Here is a 12,022-nt window from a genome sequence, read left to right as displayed (position 1 = left end):
AATAATCATCCTTCTGCCATCTTGGAGCAGCAGTTTCTAAATGACATAACCCAGATAAATATTGGTTACATCCAGATTAAATCTACAACAGATAAATTAGTAATAAGGGTGAAGGAATAAATGTCACCCCCCCACATGTGGGGAATATATCTTAAACACATTTAATATATTTTCAATATGAATCCACATATCGGTCTAGCCTGGTCCAAGATCTGTTTGTGCCATCTTGCCAACTCCTATGGTCATTGTCACGGCAAGCTTGGCATTAGGAAGACAGCCCAAACAGATCTGTGACCAGGCTACATACAGTATGTGACACTAACCAAGTTGGTTGAGCAGGTCTGTGTTAATGCATCGGTACATAGAGCCATATATCCCACCATCCCCATATGTGGGGAATATACACTACCGTTCAAAAGTTTGGGGTCACTTAGAAATGTCCTTATTTTCAAAAGAAAATAATTTTTTTGGTCCATTAAAATAATATCAAATTGATCAGAAATACAGCGTAGACATTGTTAATGTTGTAAATGGCTATTGTAGCTGGAAACTGCTGATTTCTAATGGAATATCTACATAAAGCCATATCTCAGACTGCCCTTAATCTTTTCTTTTTATTGGCCAGTCTGAGATATGGCTTTGTCTTTGCAACTCTGCCTAGAAGATCAGCATCCCAGAGTCGCCTCTTCACTGTTGACGTTAAGACGTGTTTTGCGGGTACTATTTAATGAAGCTGCCAGTTGAGGACCTGTGAGGCGTCTGTTTCTCAAACTAGACACTAATGTATTTGTCCTCTTGCTCAGTTGTGCACCGGGGTCTCCCACTCCTCTTTCTATTCTGGTTAGAGCCAGTTTGCGCTGTTCTGTGAAGGGAGTAGTACACTGCGTTGTACGAGATCTTCAGTTTCTTGGCAATTTCTTGCATGGAATAGCCTTCGTTTCTCAGAACAAGAATAGACTGACGAGTTTCAGAAGAAAGTTATTTGTTTCTTGCCATTTTGAGCCTGTAATCGAACCCACAATTGCTGATGCTCCAGATACTCAACTAGTCTCAAGAAGGCCAGTTTTATTGCTTCTTTAAATCAGCACAACAGTTTTCAGCTGTGCTAACATAATTGCAAAAGGGTGTTCTAATGATCAATTAGCCTTTTAAAATGATAAACTTGGATTAGCAAACACAACATGCCATTGGAACACAGGACTGATGGTTGCTGATAATGGGCCTCTGTATACCTATGTAGATATTCCATTAAAAATCAGCTACATTAGCCATTTACAACATTAACAATGTCTACCAGAAAATTGCTTTTCTTTCGAAAACAAGGACATTTCTAAGTGACCCCACATTTTTGAACGGTAGTGTATACTGAACAAAAATATAAACACAACATGTAAAGTGTTGGTCCCATGTTTCATGAGCTGAAATAAAAGATCCCAGAAATTGTCCATACGCACAAAAAGCATATTTCTCTGAAATGTTGTGCACATCCCTGTAGTGAGCATTTCTCCTTTGCCAAGATAATCCATCCACCTAACAGATGTGGCATATCAAGAAGTTGATTAAACAGCATGATCATTACACAGGTGCACCTTGTGCTGGGGACACAACGCCACATCCGGCTTCTTCACCTGCGTGATCGTCTGAGACCCCGTCACCCGGACAGCTGATGAAACTGTGGGTTTGCACAACCGAACAATTTCTGCACAAACTGTCAGAAACAGTCTCAGGGAAGCTCATCTGCGTGCTCGTCGTCCTTGACCTGACTGCAGTTCAGCATTGTAACCGACTTCAGTGGGAAAATGCTCACCTTCGAGGACCACTGGCAAACTGGAGAAGTGTGCCCTTCAAAAGACGAATCCCGGTTTCAACTGTACCGGGCAGATGGCAGACAGCGTGTATGGCGTCGTGTGGGTGAGCGGTTTTCTGATGTCAACGTTGTGAACAGAGTGCCCCATGGTGGCGGTGCGGTTATTATGGGCAGGCATAAGCTACGGACAACGAACACAATTGCATTTTATTGCAATTTGAATGCACAGAGATACCGCGATGAGATCCTGAGGCCCATTGTCATGCCATTCATCCGCCGCCAACACCTCATGTACACAATTAATGGAAGCTGAAAATGTCCCAGTTTTTCCATGGCCTGCATGCTCAGACATGTCACCCATTGAGCATGTTTGGTATGTTCTGGATCAACGTGTACGACAGCGTGTTCCAGTTCCCGCCAATATCCAGCAACTTCGCACAGCCATTGAAGAGGAGTGGGACAACATTCCACAGGCCACAATCAACAGCTTGATCAACTCTATGCGAAGGAGATGTGTCTCGCTGCATGAGGCAAATGGTGGGCACACCAGATACTGACTGGTTTTCTGATCCAGGCCCATACCTTTTTTTTAAAGGTATCTGTGACCAACAGAGGCATATCTGTATTCCCAGTCATGTGAAATCCATAGATTAGAGCCTAATGAATTTACTTAAATTGACTGATTTCCTTATATGAACCGTAACTCTGTAAAATCTTTGAAATTGTTACATGTCGTGTTTATATTTTTGTTCAGTGAATATATTTAATATACAATATGGCATGTTATATTTCACTGTATATGTGTCACTAACTGTGAGTAGATTGAGCAGGTCTGTGTTGGAATCAATGGTGGGTGGTGTGGTCTGGATCAGCGCCAGCTCCTGCAGGATGGCATACAGCTGTTGACACTTAGCCAGGTTGACCCTGCTCTTGCCCGGGTCGGCCCAGTCGGACAGTGCCACATGCACGGCAATCAGGTCCTTGAGGTGCACGCCCAGGATGGGGAAGCGGAAGCCTGTGCACTCGGAGAAGCGGCGGCGGTACTGGCTGTAGTTACCACAAGATGTCAACAACTCAATCAGGCTGTTGAACACCTGAGGGGATGGAGGGAGGAGGGGGATGGAGGGATGATTGAAGGAGGAGAGGAAGGATTGGTTAAGAGGGGGAGGGAAGCGTGTGTGGATTAACATTGTGTGATAGTAGATTTTCCAAATCCTTCATGTAACTGACAAGATGTCCTGATCTCTCCATCTGTGATTTAAACTAATCCTTTCTGTTTTATGATGTGAGCTAATGTTCTCAGATAGTAATTGTGGTGATAACACCAGGCAGTTGAAGAGTGATAACATAAAGTGTACATAAGGTATGAGATGAGCATAGTTAGTTCACCTTGTTGGTCTCGTTGCTGATGTGTGACTGGGTGTCTTTGAGACGAGATATAGAGCTGTTACTGAGCCCCCCCACTACCGCCATCAGAGTGTTGAAGTTCTGAAGCTGGAGCAGTTTCTATACGACAGAGAGAAGACAGAGGGGGATAAGGAGAAAATAAAATGCTGTATTTTTTTTTTTGAGCACCCCTCCTACTTTCCTTTGTTTGATAAGCTCACAGACCTACCTGAACTCCAAATGATGAACTAGCCTAGGCTGAGACAGAGAAGAGGTATAAGAAATATCAAAGATTCAGAGAGACATGAGGCAGTGGGTGAGAGAAACATTGAGAGTGAGTGAGGGGTGAGAGACATGGAGGAAGAAGAGAAGCCAACGTGTGGGTGTAAGAGCCAGTGCCAACAAGGATTCGAGAGAGACGGAGGAGAAGAGGGAGACGGAACAATTGACAATGAGCCAGAGGAGTAAGCAAGTTATAAACAGTGAGAGAGAGACAATTTTCTCTTTGAGGGAAACCGAGAGGATTGGATGAAATTGGAGGCACACAAAGGCAGGAGATAACAGAAATCCCGGGAAGGTCACACATACACACTCCCTCTCACACACATATACACACACCAGCTAACCCACACACACACAAACCTCAAGCAATAAGCTGCACTGCTTGCGCTACACTAGAATATTATAGGGTCTAGTCTAATAATACCATTCAAACAGTAGGAAGCACAGCACACGTTATAATCATTGTGTCACAGTTGCAGTAATACTTCTGTAAATGGAGCTCTGCAAGGCCAAAGCTTTGCCCTTCAGCCCACATGGCATCCAGTGAAAATCAATGGGCTCCCAGCTGTTCAGGAGGACTGCCAGCGGGCATCATTTGGTTAAGCTCAAATACCTGCCCTGACGCTCTGATCAATGGGCAAAGCTTTGTGGTAGAGTGGCTGGCTGGCATGATGGAAGCTCTACTAAACTGCTGTATAAAGCCCACTGACTAACAGTGACAGGTATCGATAACACAGGGAATATTAGGGTATCCTGTCGATATGCCGAAGCGTTCCACTGTGTGGGATAAGTAACGTACTGCATCAGGGCTGTGTGTGTGAGGGAGTTGTAAGTAACTACATAATGACTGACGTATACAATATCTGATGTATGATGGGAAATCCTGGCAAGCATTACATTCCAAGATGGCATAGCAGTGCGGTCGTGTTCTTTGTTGTGTGTCTGTGTAAATAGCCTGTTTATTGTATTTTTTGTATTTTTCATACATATTTTCCTATCACACTTTTCATCCTTCTACAAAATATACTTTCCTGCAACCCGCCTCACTCAATGTGGAACGGATTCTATTATTGACTTACCTTTTATCTAGAATCTCCAGTTGATACCAGCTAGCCAGCCAACTAGCTACTTGCTATTAGCCACCGTTAGCGGTTTTCACCCAGAACATCGGATTTTCTGCCGGAATAACTGAATCACTGGACATTAACACCGGATTGCAACTAGCTAGCTGCAACCGAATTGGATGTTGCTGTTTGGCTAATCACCACTGCCCCTGAAGCAAGCACCAGTTAGCCTTGAGCCAGGCCCATATCCCGGTTATCTACCTCTCTGTCTACCGGACGGGAGTAGCCACCTAACTAGCTACTTGCCATTAGCCACCGCTAGCGGTTTCTCACCATTGTCCGTGGCCTGCACTACCTACCAGCCAGCTCTAGCTTGAACTATTATCGGCCAGTCTGCACTGTCTGCACAGTGCGTTATCGACCCAGAACATATCGGTTTGCCAATGACTGGAACGAACTGCAAAAATCTCTGAAGCTGGAGACTCATCTCCCTCACTAAATTTAAGTGTCAGTTGTCAGAGCAGCTTACCGATCACTGCACCTGTACACAGCCATTCTGAAATTAGCCCACCCAACTACCTCATCCCCATATTGTTATTTATTTTGCTAATTTGCACCCCAGTATCTCTATTTCCACATCATCTTTTGCACATCTATCATTCCAGTGTTAATACGAAATTGTAACTATTTTGCACTATGGCCTATTTATTGCCTTCCCTCCATAACTTACTACATTCGCACACACTGTATATAGATTTTCTGTTTGTATTTTTGACCTTATGTTTTGTTTACCCCATATGTAACTCTGTGTTGTTGTTTTTATCGCACTGCTTTGCTTTATCTTGGCCAGGTCGCAGTTGTAAATGAGAACTTGTTCTCAACTGGCTTACCTGGTTAAATACATGTGAAAAAATTAATAAAAATGATGACAAATCAAAAGGGGTGTATGGGTAAAAGCCTATGGATTGTGCAGAGAGGTTAGGGGAGAGACAAAAGAGAGAAAATATGGGTGAGAAGGACTGCAGAGAAAATGGAAAGAGCAAATTATATTTGGAAGGGATGAGCAGAGAGTGAGTGAGTGAGAGAGGGAGGTGTGAAAGGGGAAAGAGAGAGAGGGAGCAGGAATGAGAGCAGGAGGTAACCCTTCCCTGGGGTTTATTGTAGCAGGATCACAGCGTTGGAAAATGCACCCACCCAACCTTTAGGTGGTATATAGATTTGGGCGTCTTTTTCTCCTATCACCATCCAAAATAATTGAGAGAAAAATCTTTCATTCTACAAATTTTGGGTGGCAAAGTGTTTTTTTAACAAACTCAGTCGGGGTGCTAAACTAGCTCTCTAGCACCCAGCTGGGCTATTTGATCTCAGGCATATTTGGCAGAGGAGGGTTAAAGGGTGGGGTGAGAGAGGGTGGGGGGGGGGGGTGGAAGCCTGCCGAGTTGTCAGTGAATAAATCATGAAGAGTTTGTTTTGGAGAGAGAAGAGAGTGGCATTGGGGAAGCACACTCCAAACATTCCTCTAAACATTCTTCTTTAACAAATCCAAATATAGCCTCGTCTGTTAGCGGGGACACCCACTGGTAGTAGTAGTACTGAGAGAATAGCACTACTTATAAGCACACTTGGATCATTTATGTAAGGAATAATGGACAGTAATTGTCTACGAATACAGTTCATAATACCTGAAGTGTAACCGTCGTTTTTTTCTTAAGGTTAGTTTGGTATGTATCCAATCTCTGTCCATATCTACATCTCCCTCCCTTTCCTCCCCAAGACAGAACTCCCCAGTCTCATCTCAACCGCTAACACAAGGCTTTACAACAATCATGGCACTGCCCTAAGAGGCCCAGGACCCAACCCTTTGTCCTAACCATAACCAACTGGGATTATTTGCCTAAAGTTAACCAATGACATTTACTGTATAATATTAACCAGTTACATTTGTTTATGACCTCGAGATAGAGCCTACTAGCCCAGTCCCAGATCTGTTTGTGCTCTTGCCAACTCCATTGCTGTTATCGTCAAGCCAAACATGACAACGAGTGACAAGGAGTTGACGTGATAGCACAAACAGACTGGCACTCAGGTTAAGAGCTTCCCTCAGAATAGATTAAATTAAATTCCAACTCCAATCTGCCCCAGCCTACGTACCTGAGCCACCCTGATGAAGTGGGAGATGACTTCTGCCCTCTGGGGGGCAGTGGGCTTGCTGAGCACCATGAGCTGGATCCACTGAGACACACTGTTGAAGAGGGTGATAAAGCGCTCCAGGATGGGGTTGTCCACCGTGCAGCCATGCATCACAAAGCTGTGGTAGTCCTGGAACTGGAAGAGGGGCAGAGAAATGTAATGGATTAAGTGGGAATACAAAAGCAGTTACGCCCACAGTATGAAAAATGTATGCACTCACTAACTGTAAGTCGCTCTGGATAAGAGTGTCTGCTAAATGACTAAATGTAATATAAGTCAACATAAATCCCATGTTTAATGAGCAATGAGTGTTTAATTGAGTCTGCCTTGAGTGACAGGTGAATGAGGTTTGCACTTGGCACGATTCCATTAGTTATATTGTACCAGGCAAAGTCAATCAAGAGCAAGTTTAAGTATTTGAAAGAAAACAAATACTTTGAACCCAGATCTGGTGGACAGACACACTGCTCCACACAGCCCCACCTACCAGTATCTTGCAGAAGGACTTGTACTCCAGGTAGGTGAGGTGTGTGGCCAGCTCGCAGGAGTCCAGGTGGTCAAACAGCAGAGACATCTTCCTTTTCTTGGACATAGAGGGTTGCCGCTGGGTCACCTGACGCTTCCATTTGTACGACGGTCTAAGGGGGACAAAAAGCACACAATATCATGTCTGGGCCCAAGTACATACACTGAGTGTACAAAACATTAAGAACACCTGCTCTTCCCATGACAGACTGACCAGGTGAATCCAGGTGAAAGCTATGAACCCTTATTGATGTCACTTGTTAAATCCACTTAGTAGATGAAGGAGAGGAGAATGGTTAAAGAAGGATTTTTAAGCCTTGAGACATGGATTGTGTATGTGTGCATTTCAGAGGTTGAATGGGCAAGACAAAAGATTTAAGTGCCTTTGAATGGGGTATGGTAGTAGGTGCCATGCAACTGTGGGAAGCTTTGGAGTCAACATGGGCCAGCATCCCTGTGGAACGCTTTCGACACCTTGTAGAGTCTATGCCCCGACGAATTGAGGCTGTTCTGAGGGCAAAAGGGAGTGGTGCAACCCAGATGTCTTCCCATTTTGTGTTACAAAGTGGGATTAAAATGGATTTAATTGTCATTTTTTGTCAACAATCTACACAAAATGCTGTCATGTCAAAGTGGACTAATAAAAGACAATATAGCCGTTGCATAAGTGTTCAGCTCCCTGAGTCCATACATGTTAGAAAACACCTTTGGCAGCAATTACAGCTGTGTCTAAGAACTTTGGGTTGTACAATATTAGCCTATTATGCTTTTCAAAATTCTTCAAGCTCTGTTAAGATGTTGGGGATCATGGTTAGACAGCAATTTTCAAGTCTTGCCATAGATTTTCAAGCAGATTTAAGTCAACACCGTAACTTGGCCACTCAGGAACATTCACAGTCTTCTTGGTAAGCAACTCCAGTGTAGATTTGGCCTTGTGTTGTAGGCTATTATCCTGCTGAAAGGTGAATTCCCCTCCCAGTGTCTGGTGTAAAGCAGACTGAACCAGTATTTGCCAATGTCAAGCATACCCATACCATGATGCAGCCACAACCATGCAGTTACTCAGTGATGTGTTGTGTTGGATTTGCCCCAAACATAGGCCTTTGCATTTAGGCCAAAAAGTGTATTATTTTGCCATCTTTTTTTGCAGAATTACTTTAGTGCCTTGTTGCATACAATATGCATGTTTTGGAATATTTATATTTTGTATATTTTTGTTCTTTCACTGTAGAGTCACTACAATGTTGTTGATTCATCATTTGTTCTCTCCCATCACAGCCATTGAACTCTGTAGCCATTTTTAAATCAACAACGGCCTCATGCTAACATCCCTGAGCAGTTTCTTTCTTGTCCTGCGGCTCAGTTCAGAAGGACGACTGTATCTTTGATGTGTCTGGCTGGTTTGTTATTGTTACCCATCTACCAATCACTGCCCTTTTTTATGAGGCTTTTGAAAAGCTCCCTGGTCTTTGTAGTTGAATCTGTCCTTAAAATTAAATACTTGACCGAGGGACCTTACAGATGTATGTATAGGGGACAGAGGAAGGGTTAGTCATTTAAAAATCATGTCAACCCCTTATTTCACACAGAGTGAGTCCACTTTTTATGTGATTTGTTAAGCCAAATTTAACTCCTGAACTAATTTAGGCTTGACTTGACTAAACAAATGGACTGAATACTTATGCAACGACTATATTTGTGTTATTTTATATTAATCTTAAAAATATATATATTTTGTGTCTATTGTTGACAAAAAATGACAATTAAATCAATTTTAATCCCACTTTGCAACAATAGAATGTGAAGAAATCCAAGGGGTCTGAATACTTTTTCAAAGCACTGTAAAACTCAAACCTGGAATCCAAACTGAATTTTGCTCTGTTTCACTATGTTTGTAAAATGTGAAACAGAGCGATATTCAGTTTGCATTCCAGGCTAACAAAATATAGCATGCTGCATTAGTCTCTACAATGGGGCCTGAAACTACGACTGTGATGGATGTGGAATGGAGGAAAGAAGACAGTACAGAAGATGCAATAAAATAAAGAAAATTCTTAGCAGATGTTTATGAAACTACTAGGGATACTAGGGATACCACAGACAGACAAAGGAAATAGGACGGGTCATTTAGGAGCTCTGTCACATGAGGTCCCAGCCTCTGGCCTAAGAACGAGCCATGTAAGGCAGCATGGGGACACAAAGGCTGCGTTTACACAGGCAGCCCAATTCTGATATTTTTTCCACTAATTGGTCTTTTATCCAATCACATTAGATATTTTCACATCAGACCTTTTCAGAGCTGATCTGATTGGTCAAAAGACACATTTGTTTAAAGAAATATCAGAATTGGGCTGCCTGTGTAAACACAGCCATAGGCACTGTAGTATCTGAAAGATGTGCGGTTTTCTGAACTTTCGGCTGTTTTTAATGCTGTTTTGTTGTTCGAGCTCTGGTGAGTATTTCTTATACGGCAGATAAACTTGACACCTGTGTAGCGTGGGTATACATACACACTGCAGTCAAGGACACACCGACTACACACACTTTAGTGTAGAATGGGGACAGTCACACCAGTGGAGGCTGGTGGAGGTAGAAATCACTGAACAGGAACACTTACACACTGTCGATGTCGATGAGCTGACTCTGGCGCTCGTTCCCCTCGGTGGTCAAGAGGTCCTTGAGGTCTTTAATCTGCTCTGCCAGTTCTGGGTTCAGATTGAACTCTGCCGGGAACTCCGAAATCCAGTACCTAGAGAGGGAGAAGGAGAAAAAGAGAAACAGAGACATAGTGAGGGATAAAGCAATAAAGAGACATCCCTAAGCTAATAACAAAAGCAATTGCAAATGTGTCTTACTTCACCAGGTGGCAGATTCTTGTCCTGAGTTCAGCAGTACAGCTCTCCTCCTGTGATCTGATCAACTGTTAAGGTACATAAAGCATCTACAAAGACATTTCAAAAACATCTTTGGCATCACAACACACTTAAATGCAACCAGTTTTGCCCACTGGGAACATTCCATCCAACTTACACCTTCCATTCCATTCACTGACACCTTAACCCTAAAAGCACCAACAGGGTTCCATTTTGACCCCAAGGGGTCAAAAATGTCATAAAGATCCTTCAGAAATGTCAGGTCTTTGTCAAGCAACTAGTTACAGACAACAACAAAAAAAACAATTTACCATGATTTCTATGCAAATAGAAGAATGAAAAATAAATCTCTCTTTTGTATACTAGTTGTACACAGCTAAGCTGAAAATGTGGACTCAATTGTAAACTTCGTGATAAACGCACCAAATTTGGCACAGAGGTAGATGTATGTACCCTGAAAAGATAATAGATTTGGAGCCACCCTAGATTTGGGGGGTGTGACAGCCACTATAACTAAAAAAAAAATACAAAAAATGTAAATACATATTTAGCTTCCAGTAATGTCTCTACACCAAGTTGAGAGTCTCATCTTTCAGATGCAATTGGAACTGAGTTGATAGCCCATAGCATTCCAAAGTTAGAGCCAAAAGTCTGATGGCACCGGTGCACATATCGCATATAAAATCGGTCATATCGGTGGCCATTTTATTAGCTCAGATTAGCTCAATTGCCAATTTCTCAGCCTCCGAGAATCACAACACTTGAATGAATAACAGACAAATGTCCATAACAAGTGGCTATGGACATATAATATATATATAATAATATAATATATAATATAATATGCCATTTAGCAGACGCTTTTATCCAAAGCGACTTACAGTCATGCATGCATACATTTTTGTGTATGGGTGGTCCCGGGGATCGAACCCACTACCTTGGCGTTACAAGCGCTGTGCTCTACCAGCTGAGCTACAGAGGACCACGATGAAAAAACATTTAAAAAACATACAAAAACGTGTATTTTGAAACATACAATTTAACTATAGTGTATGAACATTTTAAAATATATGCTTATTTTGGGGAATTCAAAACATTTACTTGTGTTATAAACGGTTAACAAATAAAGTGTTCCTGCTTGCAATTATTACCAAAAATGACACCTGACAGACTGACCAGGTGAATCCAAGTGAAAGCTATGATCTCTTATTGATGTCCCTTGTTAAATCCACTTCAAATCAGCGCAGATGAAAGGGAGGAGACAGGTTAAAGAAGGATTTTTAAGCCTTGAGACATGAATTGTTGTGCATGTGTGCCATTCGGAGGGTGAATGGGCAAGACAAAATATTTAAGTGCCTTTGAACGGAGTATGCTAGTAGGTGCCAGGAGCACCGGTTTGTGTCAAGAACTTCAACGCCGTGGGTTTTTCACGCTCAACAGTTTCCTGTGTGTATCAAGAATGGTCCACCACCCAAAGGACATCCAGCCAACTTGACACAACTGTGGGAAGCATTGGAGTCAACATGGGCCAGCATCCCTGTGGAACGCTTTCGACACCTTGTAGAGTCCACGCCCCGATGATTTGAGGCTGTTCAGAGGGCAAATGGAGCGGGTGCAACTCAATATTAGGAAGTTGTTCCTAATGTTTGGTATACTCAGTGCGTGTGGGCGCTTTTAAGGTTAAAGAGTATATGTTGCTCCTACAGTAGCTGACAAGACCTGACAAGCCATAAGCAGGTGCCTGATGGTGAAGGATACTTGAGCAGTAGTTTCTTAGCCATGTCGGTGGAGGGGAGGTACCAAGGGTGCATCATGAGGAACATGCGCACTACGGAGGGGTCCTTCAAAGTGCCCTTCTCATCTGAAAGAGGACAGACACATTCTCATCACACAAC

General features: G+C 42.8%; 1 protein-coding gene across 4 annotated transcripts in view; it reads right to left on the bottom strand.

Annotated features, from left to right (window-relative positions):
* The window catches only part of LOC121554592 (RAS guanyl-releasing protein 2), a 92,628-nt gene that overhangs the window by 24,497 nt on the left and 56,109 nt on the right, over positions 1-12,022 (bottom strand). For all 4 annotated transcript variants that reach the window (XR_005997730.2, XM_041868223.2, XM_041868221.2 and 1 more), the window contains 7 exons: positions 11,886-11,988; positions 10,110-10,166; positions 9,872-10,003; positions 7,217-7,367; positions 6,691-6,864; positions 3,197-3,313; positions 2,620-2,901 (listed from right to left, as the gene is read on the bottom strand). Coding sequence is in view for 3 of the 4 variants with exons in the window: in XM_041868223.2 (XP_041724157.1) it covers positions 2,620-2,901; positions 3,197-3,313; positions 6,691-6,864; positions 7,217-7,367; positions 9,872-10,003; positions 10,110-10,166; positions 11,886-11,988 (1,016 nt within the window). In the remaining variant the exon portion in view is untranslated. The remainder of the gene's footprint in view (positions 1-2,619; positions 2,902-3,196; positions 3,314-6,690; positions 6,865-7,216; positions 7,368-9,871; positions 10,004-10,109; positions 10,167-11,885; positions 11,989-12,022) is intronic.

The sequence above is a fragment of the Coregonus clupeaformis genome, unplaced genomic scaffold, assembly GCF_020615455.1.
Source record: "Coregonus clupeaformis isolate EN_2021a unplaced genomic scaffold, ASM2061545v1 scaf0270, whole genome shotgun sequence".
NCBI lineage: Eukaryota > Metazoa > Chordata > Actinopteri > Salmoniformes > Salmonidae > Coregonus > Coregonus clupeaformis.
The sequence above is the reverse complement of the archived record's forward strand: the minus strand, read 5'-3'. Positions and strand labels throughout refer to the sequence as shown.